This window comes from Paroedura picta, chromosome 3, assembly GCF_049243985.1.
Source record: "Paroedura picta isolate Pp20150507F chromosome 3, Ppicta_v3.0, whole genome shotgun sequence".
In the NCBI taxonomy this organism is placed as follows: domain Eukaryota; kingdom Metazoa; phylum Chordata; class Lepidosauria; order Squamata; family Gekkonidae; genus Paroedura; species Paroedura picta.
This window is the reverse complement of record NC_135371.1, coordinates 3,806,259-3,826,153: the sequence shown is the minus strand read 5'-3', so window position 1 is coordinate 3,826,153 and position 19,895 is coordinate 3,806,259. Positions and strand designations below refer to the sequence as shown.

Below are 19,895 nucleotides of genomic sequence, written 5' to 3'. Positions count from 1 at the left end.
AAGGCCAGAGCTCCTTGCTTGAATTAAACCTACCTGGAGAACAGCCACTCACCTGGTCCACCTGCCTCCTCTCCTCCGCCTGGCTCAGGAGGAAGCCTTCGGCCAGGGCCACCGCCTGGGAGCTGCTCTCCGGCCCGCATCCTCTCACCCAGCCCTGCATCTCCTGGGGCTGGAGGGCCAGGAACTGCTCCAGGATCACCCGGTCCAGGATCTGCTGCTTGGTGTGCCTCTCCGGCTCCAGCCAGCGGATGCAGAGTCCGTGGAGCCGGCTGCAAACCTCTCGGGGCCCCTCGGCCTCCTGGTAGCGGAAGTGCCGGAAGCATCGGCTGTGCACATCTGAGGCCACAGTGGCTGGATGCAGCATCTCTGGCCCAGCCCTTTCCCAGAATTCCACACCACTCCCAGCTAGGACAGGAGAAGGGCCTTGGCTTGCAGTCTGGTCACTCCCAGTTCTTCCTGGGTCCTCTTCTGCCATCTCCTTCCCTTCTCTTGGGCCACCTGGGACTGTGAAGAGACCCCAATATTCCCCAGGCTATGAGGAGAGGCTTCTCATGGGGGGGGGGGGGCAGAGAGACAAAGGGCTCTGGGGCAAGAATAAAAAATACACAACTGAATATCAGAGAAGTGAAAACTGCCCTGGTGGATCCAAACAACAGTCCTTGTGGTTTGTAGATCAATCTAACATCATTCTGCCATATCTCTAACCCATCTCTTTTGGGCATGCCTCTTTGGATTTTAGGTAATATTTCACATCCTTTTTCTGACTGGTTGGTTCCCTCCGTCCTGGGGGCTAATCCTTAAGGTAAAGCGGAGCCCCCCAAGGAAAAGAGGAATCAGACACCCCTTAACCACTCCGGGCACCTCTTGCCTGGAAGCCCCGCCCGGTCCGGATTCCTCGGCGCGGCTGCTGGACCCAGAGCTCCCCCTCATCCGGTCTGGCCGCCGGAAATGACGTCTTCCCACCCCCGCCCAGCGGAAGAGCCGCTCTTGCCGCCTCCTCCTCGCTCCCCTTAACCCTCTCAAGGCCGGACCCACCTGCAGGGCCGGAGGCTGCGGCTCAATGGGGCTCCTCGGGAGCCATTAAGGCCAGCTGCAGACCGGCCTCCCGGGGCCGCGGGGAGCGGGGCCACCTTCAGTCCTCCTAGGCGGTGCCTTTGCTCCCAGGATCTCCCGGCCGGGCCTGGAGGTCTCCCGGAATGGCAGCTCGTCTCCGCCCGCCCCGGCCAGTCCCCCTGGAGGAAAACGGGCTCCTCCGGGAAGTCTCCTTAACCCGCGGGGTCCCAGTAAGAGTTGTCCTGAGGCTCCTTTGCAGTTCTATATTGTTGCTGCCACATGTGTTACCTTATGTTACCTGCATCTGTTTCCTGTAAACCGCCCTGAACCTCCGGGGGAAGGCAGTATGTAAATATATAAATGAATCTTGTGCTTGTGGGTTTCATGGGTTCCCCTCTAAAAAAATTAATCTCATTTCATTGGTCCTTTTGGGTGGACCCCATGTGGGAGATGGCCCACAAGTATTCTCCGGTTACTGAAGTCTACCTCCTCGCTTTGGGTCTGGCCATCCTGTTCTGCTGCTGCTCCTGGCCTTCTGGGATGCCATATTGTTGAGGGTCAGGCCTCTGTGGACCTTGGACTATGGATTCAAAATCCTCCTGATTGTGCGTTTTGAGCATTAGAGATAGTTATATACTTTTATTATTATTTTTAGCTAACTAGTGTGGCTTGTCTCGTAAGGTCTGCTAGCCTGAAACTGTGACAGGCAAAATAGCAACCGAAGCCGACTGTGGATTTGAACCCAGACCCACCAAGTCATAAGCAAAAACTCTAGGGCATTTCTACAGACCCCCCAAAAATAGCTTCATACCACTGTAATGGCGTAGCGCTAAAAATAATCGCGCCTCCGGACATTCTTCACTTGTCTCGCTTTGAGCATCTTACACTCCACGTCTACTTGAAATGCTGGAAGAGAGCAACCCAGTTTACACGGGACTCTCTTCTGCCTGTCAGTCATACCAGGCTACCAATCCCCTATCTAAATGTTTTCAATTTTTTTAAATTCAATTTAAAAAAAATTTTTTTAAAAAATTCAGTCCCTCTCTGTTGACACTCCTGTGCATCCAACCATAGATGCATCCAAGCATACATGCATAGTGCTTTTTGAATGCCACCCATTATGGACTCACAAGTCTTGATACTTAAAAAAATTAATCTCGTTCCTGATTTGGGGGGGGAAGCTTAGAGAGTCATGCTTTGTGTGAGAACTTTGTTGAAAAATTCTTTGTGGCTTTGCCTGCATGATTGTATGTCTATTCGTTGCTCCAGGCAGTTTGCTTTAAAAAAAAATTCTAGAACCCATCCCAGAAGGGAGAGGGAGGCTGGTGCGAGGGTGGGACGTTGGAGGCAGAGATAGCGTTTCTTCACCTCCATACATTTCTTAGCCTATGTCCGGCTGCTTGCCCTCATTAGCTCATGCTTTTTAGGTTTGGAAAATCCACTTTATGCTATTCCCCAACTTGCGCTTTAAAATGGCGGCTATAGCTTTAGGTTTGCTGGATGGATGCGGGATGTTGGCAGCGTTGTGTTAAAACATAAAAACATACCATCTTCAAAAGGTAAGTTTGGCGCTACATTAATGGTGTGCGGAAAAGCCCTAGCTCTTGACCTTGACCCAAGTCCTGAACAGGAGGAAATAGGGTCGGATTAATTAGCAGGGATCAGTCATGGCCCAAAGTGAGAGTCAAAAGCGCCTGCAAGAGGATTTCTTAGAACAGTGGTCCCCAATCCCCGGTCCGGGTACCAGTACCGGGCCGCGGCTCCTCCTCGTCCTCCTCCCCGGCTGCTGCCTCGTGGGCTGCCTTGCCACTGGCTCACTTTTGGTGCTCTCCAGCAGCCACCATGGCTGTAGCTCCCCCTTGGCGTGGCACTACGCAGCTGCTGCTGGCAGCGCCCCCCAGCTGGCGGTGGGAAGTCAGGGGCACTAAGACTACCCCCCCCCAGGCCTCAGTAAAATTGTCAAGCGTTGACTGGTCCCCGGTGATAAAAAGCTTGGGGCCCACTGATTTATGGGATGCTAGGGGTTTTTAATAATCTCAGAATCTCAGGGGGTCCAGAGGAGGGCAACTAAGCCTGGAGAGGAGACGACTGAGAGGGGATCTGATAACCATCTTCAGGTATTTAAAAGGCTGCCATGTAGAGGATGGAGCAGAGTTGTTCTCTCTTGCCCCAGAGGGACGGACCAGAACCAATGGGATGAAATTAATTCAAATTCAAAAGAAATTCCGTCTAAAGATCAGGAAGAAGTTCCTGACAGTCAGTTAGCAGTTTCTCAGTGGAACAGGCTCTCCATCTTTGCAAATTTTTAAACACAGGCTTGAAACCCATCTGATGGAGAGGCTGATTCTGTGAAGGTTCAAGGGGGTGGCAGGATCTAGTGGATGAGCGATAGGGTTGTGATTGTCCCGCATAGTATAGAGGGTTGTACTAGATGACCCAAGAGGTACCTTCCAACTCTATCATTCTATGATTCTATGGTCCTTAGGCTCTGCTGAAGATGGCAATTGAAGCTGAATCTCTCTCCAAACCCTGAGCATTCAAACTGCTTCTCCCCTGTGTGGGTTTTCAGGTAGCATTGAAGTCTGGTGCTTTGAGTGAATCTCTTTCCACACTGAACATTCAAAAGGCTTTTCCCCTGTGTGGATTTTCAGATGATCCTGAAGACTGCTGCACCTAGTGAAACTCTTTCTGCACTCTTATAATTCAAAAGACTTCTGCCTGGGGGTGTGGCTAAAGATGTCGTCCTGAGGGGATTGCAGTGCTATCACTGGAGCCTGACAGGGGTCAATTGTGGAAGCAAATGACAGAAAAAAGGAGGGGTACGCAAACCCCACCTCATTTTTTCTACCCAGTGAGTCCTAGTGAACTCTTGGGGCAGTCTCCAATCCTTTAGGGAGTTCATCTCCCCGGATTACATGCTGTCAGCGTGTCAAGGCAAGAGGATGATTGGCTATTTTCTCGGACTTTTTTTCTTTCTCTCTCAAAAGAAACTGCTTTAACCCTGTTCTACGATTTATTTACTGCAAGTGAATGCAGTGGACTGGGTGAACGAAAGCCATTAATCAAGGCTTCTATAAACAACAGCAAAAGAACGTCGGAGGACTAAACAGACTTTCGCTTTTGCCTAGGACTGTATAGGACCTCTCCTGGCTATTTGCAATATTGTCTGAGCTTGGCTGCTGACTTATAAGCCTAAAACATGTCTATGTTAAAAAGAATCTAATAGAAAAACAAACCCAAGATTTTAAAGCATTTACAAAAGGTTTGCTTAAGAATATTTTCAAGGAGATCCAAGACAGCAAGGAAGAAGTTTTTAACAGGATTGATGGACCAATAACAGTGGTTGATGACAGCAGTAAACAAGGTTGGAAATCATCAGCAGAAGAGAAATCTGAAATTTTGGAGACGGAAAAGGAGGTATCGAAGCCTCGCAGAAAACATGAATTCCCAGATAAGGACACCCTTTTTAAAAAGGCATGCAGCTATTTCAAAGCAACAGTACACAAGAGCCAACCAAAAGATACAGGGATCAGTTTTGAAAGTAATCGATTTAAAGAAGCTTCTAAGTTAAAAAATTGTACTGATACATTTTGGATTGGAGTCCAGGAGGTGCAACTGCCTCAAGATTCATCGGTGAATATTCTGCAGAAAAGAGTACGACTGCACTTTCTACGTCAAAGTCTAACTGGACAGAATGCAAGTCTACGGGAACAACAAGGTGCAGCAAGCCTCGATATGAGACCCCCTTAAGAAGATTGGGGAAGGGAATGGAGAAGCAAAGGGAAGGGGGAACAAGATGTTTGAAATCTTTTCTTTATTCTTCTTCTGTACACTTTTAAGGCAATATAATTGTAAGTGCTGGAAATGTCATGATAAAGTGGGTTTTTTTCTCCCTCTCTTTTTTCTTTATTAGTGTATTGTTAAAGGGCCAAATGAGCCTCTTGTGGCGCAGAGTAGTAAGGCAGCAGAAATCCTGTCTGAAGCTGTCTATGAGGTTGGGAGTTCAATCCCAGCAGCCGGCTCAAGGTTGACTCAGCCTTCCATCCTTCTGAGATCGGTAAAATGAGTACCCAGCTTGCTGGGGGGTAAACGGTAATGACTGGGGAAGGCACTGGCAAACCACCCTGTATTGAGTCTGCCATGAAAACGCTGGAGGGCATCACCCCAAGGGTCAGACATGACCCGGTGCTTGCAATCCTGAAAATATGGTGTTGAATATCTGTCAGGAAGGCTCTCCAACTGTATTAAAAACCTAATTTTCTATGCAATCACTACAACAAGGTTACATTTATAGCCAACAGAAAATTAGTTGAAGAATCCCAAAAACTGTGGAAATATAAAATGTTTTATAGGTGGTATGTGACATGTGCATTCCATTGTGCAGTAATTGTGGGGTCTTAGATTTCCTATGTAAGCTGAATCTATGTTATTAAGTATATCTCCGCAGTGCCTCCCAGCCCAAACTCAAAGCTTAACTAAAAGGGGACATTTAATGGAGGGGGGTTAAGTGTAACAAATAAAGACTATATTTTATTGTTCTTTGTATTAACAACTTATACTATCTGTCTTATTTCTATATTTCTATCTTTATGAAAATAAAATACACACACACATATATATATAAATAAAAGACTTCTTTCCTCTGTGGCATTTCAGGTGGCGTTGAAGATGGATGCTCTGATGGAATCTCTTTCCACACTAGGAGCATTCAAAAGGCTTCTCCCCTGTGTGGACTTTCAAATGGTATTGAAGACCATCACTCTGACAGAATCTATTTCCACACTGTGAGCGTTCAAAAGGCTTCTTCACACTGTGAGTTCTCTGAGACTGAAATTCTGAATGAACATCTTTCCAGACACCAAATATTTAATAGGCTTTTCCCATGTGGGTTTTCAGGTGGCGTTTAAGATTGTGGGTGCGAGTGAATCGCTTTCCACACTCTGGGCATTCAAAACACTTCTTCCCTGGTGAGTTTTCAGGTGGCGTTGAAGACTGCTGTTCCTAGTAAATCTCTTTCCACACTCTGAGCATTCAAAAGGCTTCTCCCCTGTGTGGGTTTTCATATGGTACTGAAGACTGCTGCAACGAGTGAATCTCTTTCCACACTCTGAGCATTCAAAAGGCTTCTCCCCTGTGTGGGTTTCCATATGGTACTGAAGGCTGCTGCTCCAAGTGAATCTCTTTCCACACTCTGAGCATTCAAAAGGCTTCTCCCCTGTGTGGGTTTCCATATGGTACTGAAGGCTGCTGCTCCAAGTGAATTTCTTTCCACACTCTGAGCATTCAAAAGGCTTCTCCCCTGTATGGGTTCTCAGATGGTATTGAAGACCATCACTCTGACGAAATTTCTTTCCACACTCAGAGCATTCAAAAGGCTTCTCCCCTGTGTGAGTTTGCAGGTGGCGTTGAAGACCGCTGCTCTGATGGAATCTCCTTCCACACTCCGAGCATTCAAAAGGCTTCTCCTCTGTGTGTATTTTCAGATGGTTTTGAAGATTGCTATTGCTAATGAATCTCTTTCCACACTCTGAGCATTCAAAAGGCTTCTCCCCTGTGTGGGTTTTCATATGGTACTGAAGACTGTTGCTCCGAGAGAATATCTTTCCACACTCTGAGCATTCAAAAGTCATCTCCCCTGTGTGGGTTTTCATATGGTACTGAAGACTGTCACTCCGACTAAATCTCTTTCCACACTCTGAGCATTCAAAAGGCTTCTCCCCTGTGTGGGTTTTCAGATGTTGTTGAAGACTGCTGCTATGGTGGAATCTTTTTCCACACTCCGAGCATTCAAAAGGCTTCTCCCCTGTGTGTGTTTTCAGGTGCCGTTGAAGATTGCTGTTGTTAATGAATCTATTTCCACACTCTGAGCATTCAAAAGGCTTCTCCCCTGTGTGGGTTTTCAGATGGTCTTGAAGACTTCTGCACCGAGTGAATCTCTTTCCACACTCTGAGCATTCAAAAGGCTTCTCCCCTGTGTGGATTTTCAGATGGTCCTGAAGACTGCTGCACCGAGTGAATCTCTTTCCACATCCTGAGCATTCAAAAGGCTTCTCCCCAGTGTGTTTTCTCTGATGCCGTTGAAGATGGCTCCTCTGACTGAATGTCTTTCCACACTCTGAGCATTCAGAAGGCTTCTCCCCCGTGTGGGTTTCCCGGTGGTATTGAAGAGCGTTGCTTTGACAAAATCTGTTTCCACAGTCTGAGCTTTTAAAAGTTTTCTTCCCAATATGTTTTATTTGGTGTGGAGGAAGCTGTGATCTATTTCTGAAGTACTTTATACTTTGAATCCACTTACTGGAATTCAGAATCCTGTGCTTTGGAAAAGGTACATTACATTTTCTTTCACCTCGCTTCTCACCCATAAGGACACCTGTGTTTGCCTTAGGCCTGTCTTGGATCCTGATGGTTTCTTGTAAGTCTTCTACGTTAATTCTATTTGGTCTTTGCTGATGGAGTTCCTCACCCTCTCCGTTCCCCCGATCTTCCACTCCTGGAATAAAGAGCGAGATACTGTTAGCGCCTGGGGTGGGGTGGCTGGCCAGGTGCAAAGGCTGTATCAGGAAAGAACTGATGGCCCTTCGGCCTCATCCAGCTTGGCTGACCTTAACTACCCCTCCACCTTTCCCAAAACTGCTAGCATTTAAGACTCCCTCACTCCCTCAAGAGCCACACCTGAGGTCTTCCTCTGGAGTTTCTGAGCCTCGAGATCTCAAATGTTGCTCAGAAGGGAAACAGAAATCCCCTATGGCTATTCCTCGCCCCTTCCCTTGACAAGACTGGGAAGAAAGCTCACTCTGAGCCCCTTCCTTTGGGAATGAGCTCTGCTCGTGGCATTCCCTTGAGGAACTCTGCAGCCTTCCCTTGGGTGCAATGCCACTCTCCTTCCCCCCCACAGCCTCTCTGGAACATCTCGCCTCCTTTGCAGAAAGAGAGGGAGGGTGTGTGTGTGGGGGGAGAAGGAACGGCACAGGGCCTGAGCGAACTCCCTTTCTGCCTCCTAAAAAATACTGAAGATTTGTAAATCAGGAAAAGACTTCACCTTTGCCAGAGTCATTCACTTCAAACTGGTCTGTTCCTATTTCCACCGATGGAAGGGACTATTTTTTGCATTTGTTTCTCTCTAATCTCCAACGTGAGGGGCTTTTCGCACGCCTTCAAAATCGCACAATGGTTGCCAATTGAAAACGCTACTGATTTGCCGTTATGCACAACGTCGTTGACAATCTGCCACACACCTGAAACCGATCTGCAAAAAGCGCTTTCAGGGAAATCCCCAAAAGTGGATTCACCCTCCGGAAAGCGATACACTCCTGCAACCAATCTGCAACACTAGCGAAAAAGACCTGTGCGTTAACATTGTTGCGGTTTCTACAAAGTCCCTCCCCCTGGCTCTCTCCTCTGATCTTCCGGCGAAGCGATCGCCATTTTTTTTTTCTCCGAGCGAGCGGGGATAAACGCACCAGCGAGCCTCTTTCTGTTTAGAGGCTTCCCCGGCTTCAGTCCCTCCCCTTCAGTCACTAAGCACAAAGAACAGAAAAGCCCGTTTGCTGATGTATTTTCCCTTTATTTTTTACACATTCATTCAGCCGAAAATCAGGCCCGTGAGAGGGGGGGGGGATTTTTTTTTTTTCACTCGGAGGGAGCGTGGCAACGATGAAATGACAGCGAGCCTCTTTCTGTTTAGAGGCTTCCCCGGCTTCAGTCCCTCCCCTTCAGTCACTAAGCTCAAACACACCAGGCAGCTGGATGGGTCTCTCCGTTGCAACGAATCAGCACAGATTCGTTGCAATGAGTCTGGTTTTTTTAAAAAAAAAACTTTCTTAAAGGGAAAGGGGCTGTTTGGGAGCATGCTAACGGCTGCCCATTGGCTGCTTGACGGCCAGGGGCGGGACGAGCTTGGCAATAGCGCTTCCTTTCTAGCGACCGGAAGCCTGTGGGAAACGCTACAAAACGCAACTGGATTCCACTACAAAGGCAGGTATGCATAATGACGAATTCCACTATTTTAAATGGCGATTTTTCATTCAGCAACCAATTTGCTACAAAGATCCCGGTGCGGAAAGCCCCTGAGTTTTAAACATAAGTAAAGAATATTGATTAAAGTCAGGATAATTATTTATCGGGTGCGTTAATAGGAACCAAGGCCAAGGACAGCTGGGAGCAGGTAGGTGTTTTAGTGGCAAATCACTTTGAGCCTCATCTAATTGCTTGTACCTGCTGCCTTCCCCTTTAACGAGGGCTCGTGGCAGCTTACAATATTGCCTCTCAGAAGCTGCCCTGAGGGAGGGTGCAGTCAAGAAGGCCTGAATTCTGGTTTCTGGCTGTGCCGTTTCTCCCTGGAATCTGCCTGGAATCTCAGGGAAAAAGGAGGACTATAAATCAACCATAAATCAATAAATCAATCAAGCCCGGAAATCAACCATACACGGGCCCCCTCCAGACTCCGCCACATCCCTCGCGACACTAGGGTGGAGGCAAAGGTGAATAACCCACCTCTGACACTGGTGCTGTGCAATGCCAGGTCAATAAACAACAAAACCTCTACCCTGCAAAACTATTTTGCAGAGCAAAGAGTGGACCTGGCGTTAGTGACAGAAACCTGGACCAGGAAAGGTGAAACAGTCGCCCTCAAAGATCTAGCCCCTGCCGGGTTCTCTGTCCTCCACCAGTCTCGGACAGCGGGGTGGGGAGGAGGGGTGGCAATCCTGACCCGAGAGGCTTTCTCCTTCAGGGCCCTTCCTGCGCCGTCAATACCAGGCATTGAATGTGTCGGCCTCGGATGGGGATCAACCAAGAGCGTGGCCATCTGGTTAGTGTACCGCGCGCCCAATGCACCACCAGATGCCCTGCCTGCCCTGCTAGAGGCGGTGGCGGCCTGGACGCTACAGTTTCCCAGTCTATTAGTCCTGGGGGACTTTAACGTCCATGCTGAGCTGCCGTCTTCTAGAACTGGGCAGGACCTAGTGTCAACCATGGCGACACTAGGGCTCTCGCAGTTTGTTGTTGGCCCCACCCACCAAGCAGGTCACACCCTGGATCTTATTTTCGGCGTAGGTCTGAATGTGGATCTGGTCACGGCAACTGCCGTGCCATGGTCAGACCACTATGCCCTGACGGCTCGGCTATGGCTACCGCTCCCACCTCAGTTGGGCAGCGAGCAAATTTTAGCTCGCCCGCGGAGACTTATGGATCCAATTGGATTCCTGAACGCTCTGCGGGAGTCAATGCCTCCTGGCACTTCTCTCAATGGCCTGGTCAGCGACTGGCATGACAGACTGCTGGCTGCCATTGATGAGATAGCCCCCCGACGCCCTCTCCGGCCCCGTCTCAAGCGGGCCCCTTGGTACACCGAGGAGCTTCGCAACAAGAAACGGGAACTGAGACGGCTAGAGCGAGTTTGGAGGAAGACTCGTGACGAAGCCTCGAGAACATCTTATAGAATGCAGATGAAGGCCTATGAGATGGCGGTGAAGTCAGTGAAACGCAATTTTTACTCGGCTACCATCGCATCCGCAGACTCACGCCCGGCTCAATTGTTTAAGGTAGTTCGGTCTCTTACTGCCCTGGCTGAAGGGCAACAAAACAGTAGCAAATTGGATATCAGCTGTGAGGCATTTTGCGGATAAAATCTCGACACTCCGCCATGACCTCCCTCCAACCTTAGATACAGAAAGCGAACTAGAGGCCCCTTGGCCGTCTTTGGAGAATACCTTGAGTAACTTCAGACGACTCACGCTGACTGAAGTGGACAGGATACTAGCAACAGCGAGGCCAACCACATGCCCACTAGACCCTTGCCCATCCTGGCTCCTAAGAACAGCGGACATAAGGATAAAGGGCCCCCTCCGGGAGATAATCAATCTATCTCTTACAACGGGAGAATTCCCGGAGGGACTGAAAGAGGCTGTGGTACGCCCACTGCTGAAAAAAACATCCTTAGACCCGTGAGAGCCCAACAACTATCGACCCGTCTCGCATTTAGCGTTTCTCGGGAAGATGATTGAAAGGGCTGTCGCAAACCAACTAACAGAGTACCTGGAAGAAGCTTCGGTCCTAGACCCATCCCAGTCAGGCTTCCGGCCTGGCCATGGGGTAGAGACAGCGCTAGTCGCCCTGACGGATGACCTCCGTCGCCAGTTGGACCGAGGCGGGTCAGCACTGCTGATATTACTAGACCTCTCAGCAGCGTTCGACGCAGTCAATCATGAGCTTCTAGCTCGCCGCCTCACCGATGCCGGAATACGAGGGACAGCCCTTCAGTGGCTGATCTCCTTCCGGGATCGTGGACAGAGGGTTGCAATTGGAGACAAAACATCAGACCGTCGTCAACTTACTTGTGGAGTTCCACAAGGAGCGGTCCTCTCTCCTATCCTATTCAATATCTTTATGCACCCTCTCACACAACTGGTACGGAGGTTTGGGCTGGGTTGTCATCAATATGCCGATGACACCCAGCTCTTCCTCCTGATGGATGGCCGCCCTGACTCCCCCCCAGAAGCATTAGCCAGCTGCCTGGAAGCAGTGACGAGATAGCTGAAGCAGAGTCGTCTGAAGCTCAATCCTTCAAAGACGGAGGTCCTGTGGCTGGGTAGGAAGGGCCCATGCGAGGAAGCGTACCTGCCTGCCCTGGATGGAGTACAGCTCTCTACGGCTCACTCCGCCAGGAACCTAGGCGTGATTCTGGATACTTCCCTTACAATGGAAGCCCAGATCACAAAGGTAGCGCGGCTGGCATTTTACCATCTCCGCCAAGCCAAACTACTAGCGCCCTACCTGGCCCCGGAACACCTAGCCACAGTGATCCATGCGACGGTCACCTCTAGACTGGACTTCTGTAACTCGCTCTACGCAGGCCTGCCCTTAGCCTTGACCCGGAACCTACAGCTGGTCCAAAACGCAGCGGCCAGGATCCTCACAGCAACACTGTGGAGGTCCCACATCCGGCCCATTCTGCACCAACTGCAGTGGTTGCCAGTTGAATTCCGGATCAGACTAAAGGTTCTGGTAATTACCTTCAAGGCCATTCACGGTCAGGGCCCAGTGTACCTGAGGGACCGCCTCCCCGCCTATGCCCCTAAAAGAGCTCTGCGCTCCACCGCCACCAACCGGCTGATGGTCCCTGGCCCTAAAGAAGTCCGCCTGGTCTCGACCAGGGCCAGAGCATTCTCTGTCCTGGCCCCCACCTGGTGGAACGAGCTCCCGGAGGAGATCAGGGCCCCGACGGAGCTTAAACAGTTCCGCAGGGCCTGCAAAAAGGAGCTCCTACGCCAGGCATTTGGATGAGACCAGGCACAACCAACAGTGAATGAAGGGCCCCCGCTCCCCCCCGCTCCCCCCTCTCCCCCCTTCCTCCCAGAACTCCACCAGAGCACTAGGACCTGTTGTGGTATTGCACCGTTCCATCGTTATATTATTTATTATATTGTTATACTGTTACATTATTCTGTTATATGGTTACAACCACTGTTATTAATTACTGTATGTTTTAACGAAGACTGTTTCATGTATCGTTGACTAGTTTTAATGTAAACCGCCCTGAGCCTTCGGGGAGGGCGGTATATAAATCTAAATAAATAAAAAAATAATAAATAAATAAATAAATCACATTAAATTGCCAATTAGAATAGATAATGAAGTAAAAAAAAAGATAACAATGCTTCTGTAACGTGACCATTGACCTGCTCTCCCTTGGAGGTGTCAGCATCTGAGACTTCCTCTAGAATCAGAATGTACTCATTGGTTGACAGTAAGTACCAGTCATGTCTCCAAAAGGGAGTGGGATTAGGAGGGTGCTGACAGCCCCTGGAAAATGCCATACAGGACCCCTTATTGGACCCCCTGAGCCTTCAGAGGTTAAAGCTTTAATCCGGGTACAGTCCAGAGGGAGGACATGATAACTTTATGCTCAAGCCTAGATGATACGCCTTGAAATTTCTCTGCTTCAACGTGAGGAATATTTTGATGTAGGGAAAATTAAGCTACAGCAGGAGTATTCATCCTGCCATAATAATCTAATACCAAGTATTTCACGGATTAGACAGAACCGTTAGCATGCCTGGTTTTTCTGTTCCTGGCCTGCAGAAACTGTGCTATTTAGTGATGACTTATATTTTCCATGAATGTAAGTCTACGTGGCTTGTGTGCATTCTCCCCATGAGCCTGCTGTAGTGGGGGCTGCTCAGGGGCTGGGGGACCCAGATTGTGTCCTTCTCAGGATCCCTTCCCAGTCACAGGCAGGGTGGACCTTGGTGACCCCCAAGACGGTGGAAGGGTGCGTGGTAAACGCTGGCAACAGAGTAGTAAGGATCTGGTCCCTTCCACAGTCTTCTTCCGGGTTCCCTCTCTCTTCCCTCCGGCCAGAGCACCTTCTCTAGCTGGGCGGATGGCTCCGACCCTGGCCTCAGTCGCCCCTGGGCAAGAGCAGACCCAGGAAGCTGCCTTCGGCTGGATCCAATCCCTGGTCCCTTGGAGTCAGTCTGGCCTGCTCAGTCCACCATCGGATCTCGAGGGTCTCCGGCAGGGGCCTTTCCCTTCAACACCTACCTGACCCTTTTAACTGGAGATCCTGGGGATTGAACCTGCGGCCTTCTGCATGCAAGGAACAGGCACTGCCAGGGAGCAGGAGCCCCTCCACAAGTAACTAAGACCAGCTCTGAAGTGGTGTATTTCTCTTAAATATATTGATTTATATCTCACCACAATGGCAGCAATTTGCCCCTTTGACTCCTAGGAAAGGTCCTTACCCAGAAACGCCACGCTCTCGTAGTTCTCCAGCATGACTTCCCTGTGCAGAGCTCTCTGGCCCGGATCCAGCAGGGCCCATTCTGCCTCGGAGAAGGAGACAGACACATCCTCAAAGGAGAAGGGAGGCTGAAAGGAAAAGCAGATTTCCCTGCACACCAGGCAGAGATGGCACAAGGGGAGGGAAGGCAGAGGATGCCCGGTTTGGCATGGGCAAAGGGAACAGCATTCAGAGGATCTCTCCCCCGGACCCCTTGGACAGATGCAGGTGTAGAGAAAGGAGGCTGGGCCCAGCCTATCCCTGCTCGTCCCTCCTACCTGGCCTGGATGGGATGCAGCCCTTTCCTCATTTCGGAACAGACGACAGCTCAGCGGAACCTCTCTGCCTGTTTGTGAGACAAAGGAAGTAGAAGGGGGTTGGCTTGTTTGTTCCGCTTCCAACGTATTTCAGATCAGTGTCTGTTCTGGGGGGAAGGAAAGTGGGGGATGGAATTGATGTTGCATGAAATGTCACCGTCACATTAGTCCCAGACGTGACTGGAGCACATTCTGAAGACTTGAGGAGAATCTGAAGATGTCAGAGTCATGTACCGACAAGCTTTTTCCCTGTGTTTTTATCTACATTTGGTCTTTATACATTTTTGTGTAATTTAATATAGGAGTTAAGGTCGTTTGCAGCAATAGCTTCCATAGAGTACACAGAGAGTTCAGGTGGAATGCAAAAGCCATAAATCTTTTGACTGGGAACAGGTTATTTCTTTGACCCTGAGGCTCTGGCTGGGCCTGACCAACTTTCATTCCACTATTTGTGAGTCTTAGCAACAATTCAGAGGTCCCTTGTTCATTATACTTTCAACAAAGAGATTTTCTTCACCAAGACCTTTATTGGGAGCTATTGACTGGACTCTCATAATGAGTTTTAAGAGTGTCTAAAGGCTTGGGAATTTCACAACGGCGTTTTCATCCAGAGACAACATTAACAGGCCACCAGATCTGTGGGAAGCCCCTCCCAAAGCCCCTCCCCCAAGCTCCTGTGCCCCAATCACATCCAGGCACGAGGAGTCCTTACCACAGGAGAGGGCATCTTCAGCACACTCCACGGTCTGTGCCCTCTGCCCTTGCTCCAAGCGAGCTCCTTCCTCTTCAGGGAATGTACCTTCTGCCTTCACAGCCTGCACTCTCTGCCCTTCCTCAGAAGGAGCTCCTTCCGCCTCAGAGATTGTCCCTTCTATCTTCAGGGATAGACCCAGCGTCTGAAAAGGCAGAAGGGAGCGGGGTAAGAGATGGAATGGAAGAGACCAAGGAATGGGTCCTGCCCCACACCCAGACTCCATTAGCTGACCTGGTGAGATGTCTAAGGGGGAAGAAATTCGCTTGTAGAAGAGGCTGCTGAAGGAGACTGCTTAAGGCAGTTCTATCTGCTGATGGACAGCCAGCCGATACAGCCCCTGCTGAGTTGGCCAAGTCTCCGGAGGCTGCGACTGGGTGGCTCTGACAGAGCCATCTGTAGCTCAAGCCCCCCAAGTCGGAGGTCCTGTGGCTGGGAAAGAAGGGTCCAGGGGAGGAAGCGCCTCTCCCCTGCCTAGACAGTCTGCCCTTAACAACTTTGAATCCCACCAGGAATTCGACGAATCCCTCTCAATAGAGCCCCCGAAGACAAAGTAACCCAATGGGCATTTTTCAATCTGCAACCGACAAAGCTACTAGTGCCCTCCCTGGCACCGGAAGCCCTTGCCACAGTGATCCACATGACCATCACCTCCAGGCTGGACTACTGCAACTTGGTCTACCTAGGGCTACCCTTGATCTTGACATGAAAATTGCAGCTGGTGCAAAATGCAGCAGCTCACGGAGCCCCTAGTCGAATGATGCTCTGACAGCTGCATGGCCCAATTGATACGTGCAATGGAGCCGTCGTAATGTACATGGCCCTTGTAATGTCAACGGGGAAAGGATATCCCACCTGGAACTAGCTAGAATCTCTTTTGTCTAGTTCCAGCCCTGCCTCCTTACCGAAATCTGTCTATTTGTTCAGCGTAATTTCTGTCCAGCCGCATCTCACTTGCCGTATTGATCCTTATTGTGTTCTCCCCAAACCCTTCCTGGCTAGATGATGATGATGATGATGATGATGATGATGCTAGCTGTTCAGTCGTGTCCGACTCTCAGCAACGAGATAACACGGGCCATTAAATAGATTTAGGCAGAGAATCTATGGCCCATTCCTCGGATTCCCAGCCATAGATAAGTTTTCATCTCTCCCGGATATGCTCAGCCTTGTTCCCACCTGAGGAGGATCCCAGCCTTCCTCCTTTCCGGGATCTCCAAACACTCCCCTTGCCTTACTTCCGAGGAGACCGTCTCAGGCTTCAGCTGCAGGGCTTTCCCCAGGGGTTGCCTCTCCTGCTAGAAGCAAGCCTTGCCTCTTCCACCCCCGTGTGGCTCAGCCTCTCCTGCAAAGGGCTCTGCAAATCCAACCAGTGAAAAAGGCCTCCTGCCCTCTCTGGGAGCTCCTCCAGCCAGGCTGGCATCAGCCACGCCTTGTGCGGCTCAATGGGTCTCCTCTGGAGTAGCTCTGGGAAAGGAGCCTGAAGCTGAGTCCGGCCTGCCAAGGCCTCCATCTCGCAGGAGGACTCCAAAACGCACTTGGGGGAGGGGGCTGGGCACGGCGGGATGAGGCTCCTCTTTAAATGGGCTTTCTGTGGCCCCGAGGACAGTAAACGCAGCAGGACCTCCAAGGCTACCACAAAAAAACCCAATTCAAGTGATTCCTCTGTCTGTAATGATGGGATTAATAACACAGTTGTAAAGTAGGCTGTTAAATATCCGTTTTGGATGATGAACGCTTGGACAAACGTCTGGCAGGGAACCTTTAGGACAAGGCCAGATCTCCTTGCTTGAATTAAACCTACCTGGAGAACAGCCACTCACCTGGTCCACCTGCCTCCTCTCCTCCGCCTGGCTCAGGAGGAAGCCTTCGGCCAGGGCCACCGCCTGGGAGCTGCTCTCCGGCCCGCATCCTCTCACCCAGCCCTGCATCTCCCGGGGCAGGAGGGCCAGGAACTGCTCCAGGATCACCCGGTCCAGGATCTGCTGCTTGGTGTGCCTCTCTGGCTCCAGCCAGCGGTTGCAGAGTCCGTGGAGCCGGCTGCAAGCCTCTCGGGGCCCCTCGGCCTCCTGGTAGCGGAAGTGCCGGAAGCATCGGCTGTGCACATCTGAGGCCACAGTGGCTGGATGCAGCATCTCTGGCCCAGCCCTTTCCCAGAATTCCACACCACTCCCAGCTAGGACAGGAGAAGGGCCTTGGCTTGCAGTCTGGTCACTCCCAGTTCTTCCTGGGTCCTCTTCTGCCATCTCCTTCCCTTCTCTTGGGCCACCTGGGACTGTGAAGAGACCCCTTTATTCCCCAGGCTATGAGGAGAGGCTTCTCATGGGGAGGGGGGGCAGAGAGACAAAGGGCTCTGGGACAAGAATAAAAAATACACCAGTCAACATCACAATGTTTCAACTGCCCTGGTGGATCAGGACAAAAACGCTTCTTATGGGTTGTAAATCAATCTAACATCATTTTGCCATATCTCCAACTGATTTCGAGGATGCCTCTTTAGATTTTAGGTAATACTTTTTTTCTGATTTTTTAAAGGCTTTTGACTGGTTGGTTCCATCCATCAGGGGGCTAATTCTGAAGGTAAAGCGGAGCCCCCCAAGGAAAAGAGGACCGGGAGACCCCTTAAGCACTCCGGGCACCTCTTCCCCTGCACTGAAGGGTCCACCAAGAGCTCTGTCCGAGCGCCCAGCGGAGGGAGGGGGAGGGGCAGGCAGGAGCCTCTGTGCAGAAGGAGCCCCTGAGATCCGGGGAGGGAGGCTGGCAGGCCTTGGTTGAGCTTTGGCTCAGCCATCTGGAGGCCCAGGGACGCTTCCTCGTGTGTAGCTGAGAGGGAATCCCTCTGCCTCCCGCCTGAGCCAGGATGTTAAAGGGAATAAGGACAGCCAATAAGCACAAGACCCCGGAAGGCTGCAGGGCTTCCTCCTCCCAAGGGGAGCCAATCCTGGCAAAGAGCATCCTGAGGGAAGGCCCAGAGTCCAGCCGGGGGGGGGGGGGAGGGGGGAGGGGAGCCAAATGTGGGGCTTTGGGGCAGCCGAGCAGGGGGACCAGCCTCCATTGGGCCCCTCTGAGCCTCTTTGGGGCCTCCCGATGCCCAGAAGGCAGCTCTGTGCTCTGCTGCCTCCCCCTTGGCCACCCCTGAACCCAGGCCTGCTCTGCAGGGTCCTTGTGCTGCTCCCCATTGGATTGCGGGCTGGGTGTGCGTGGTGTGTGTGTGTGTGTGTGTGTCCCTCCCTCGCCTGCCCCCAAACCCCCGGGCAGGAGGGGGAACTGGGCCTCGGGGTGGGGCTGCCTCTGCCCAGCGAGCTGAGGGTTCAGGAAGAGCTGCGTTTTGCTGCCCCGTTTTTCAGGGCCTGAAGGAGCCGCGAGGCGTCCTTCTCCAACCACGGGGTGGGGGGAGGGGGAGCTCCCGTGGTCTCGCCTGCACCTGCCCCCAACAACCACCCTGCGAGGCAGGCCAGGCGAAGACAGGGGTCTCCCCCCCCCCGTCCCCAGGGCCTCCACACCCCCCGCCCGCAGCTACGGACTTGCCTGGAAGCCCCGCCCGGTCCAGACTCCTCGGCGCCTCTGGTGGACCGGAGCTCCCCTTCATCCGGTTTGGCCGCCGGAAATGACGTCCCCCCACCCCCGCCCAGCAGAAGAGCCGCTCTGGCCAGATCCTCCCTCCCCTTAACCCTCTCAAGGCCGGACCCACCTGCAGGGCCGGAGGCTGCGGCTCAATGGGGCTCCTCGGGAGCCATTAAGGCCAGCTGCAGACCGGCCTCCCGGGGCCGCGGGGAGCGGGGCCACCTTCAGTCCTCCTAGGCGGTGCCTTTGCTCCCAGGATCTCCCGGCCGGGCCTGGAGGTCTCCCGGAATGGCAGCTCGTCTCCGCCCGCCCCGGCCAGTCCCCCTGGAGGAAAACGGGCTCCTCCGGGAAGGTGGCCTCGGGGGCATTCCCGGCCTCCGTGCTCCTTCGCCCTCCAGCGCAGACCTCCCGGCATTTCCCGGCCAGGAGTTGGCGACCTTCCTTCGGACTGAGGGCAGCCGGCCAGGAGCGAGAAGCTTTGATCTCCCCCGGCAGAGGCGCGCGGAGAGGCCCCCAAAGGGCCCGCCTGCGAAGCCTTTCCCTCCCGCTGCCTCCCTGGCGCCCCACCTTCTTCCTCCCGCAACTCATGACCAAGACCCCTCCCCACCCACGCCCAGAGACCCCCGAAGGGGTGCCGGGAAGGGCTGGGCCTCTCTGCAAGCCCCAAAGGCAGCGCCGCCCGGCCGGCTCAGCTCCGCCCCAGCGAGGGCGACTCTGCAGCACAGACCACCCGGGAGGGCCAAGCGGAGGAGGAGCCTTCGGACGACCCGCAGGGGACTCCTGGGGGGGGGATACTCTGGTCCTCTTTCCAGGATTATTTAAGAACCCTTTCAAAGGCAGCTATTTGGGGGGGGGGGCTATCCCCGAAAGGCCCGGCAGCCCTCTGCCAATGGTTGTTTTGGGGTTCCCACCCAGAGCGAAGCCCCAACTCCGGCTGCAGGGAGTCTGAGCTTCTGGATACTGTGGGTCAAGGGAGGTCAGATTAATCTAATTGGATTAGGCCTTTTGGAGGATGGAAGCCATGTGGCAGACGGCCTATTCCAGGGATTAGCCAACCTGCGGTCCTCCAGATGTCCTTGGACTACAATTCCCATGTGTCCCTGCCAGCATTGCTCCATGGACATCTGGAGGACCACAGATTGACTACCCCTGCCAGCTCAAGTGCTGACACAAGTATCTAAAACACAGAAGTATCTAAAACACAGAAGGGGAACCACCAAGAAGGCCCTGCTTTCTATAGTTACTTTCTGAGCTTTTCTGAACCTCCAACACTTGGCTTTTGAAGACCCTCAGCTGTAGAGTGGGTGTGGTACACGGGTTTAGAGCAGTGAACTCTCTTCTGGGGACTTGGGGTTCATTCCCCACAGCTTGACGTTCAGACAACTGGGTGACCTTAGGCTAGTCACAGTTCTCTTAGAGCTGTTCTTGC

General features: G+C 52.0%; 2 protein-coding genes across 2 annotated transcripts in view; both read right to left on the bottom strand.

Annotated features, from left to right (window-relative positions):
* The window catches only part of LOC143833908 (uncharacterized), a 75,385-nt gene that overhangs the window by 10,818 nt on the left and 44,672 nt on the right, over positions 1-19,895 (bottom strand).
* LOC143833944 (uncharacterized) lies at positions 5,557-18,416 on the bottom strand. Its single transcript, XM_077330303.1, is given in 6 exon segments — positions 5,557-6,020; positions 6,023-7,543; positions 13,797-13,923; positions 14,113-14,180; positions 14,864-15,047; positions 16,726-18,416. Coding segments are annotated over 6 exon segments (2,424 nt in total). The 5' UTR covers positions 17,149-18,416; the 3' UTR covers positions 5,557-5,919.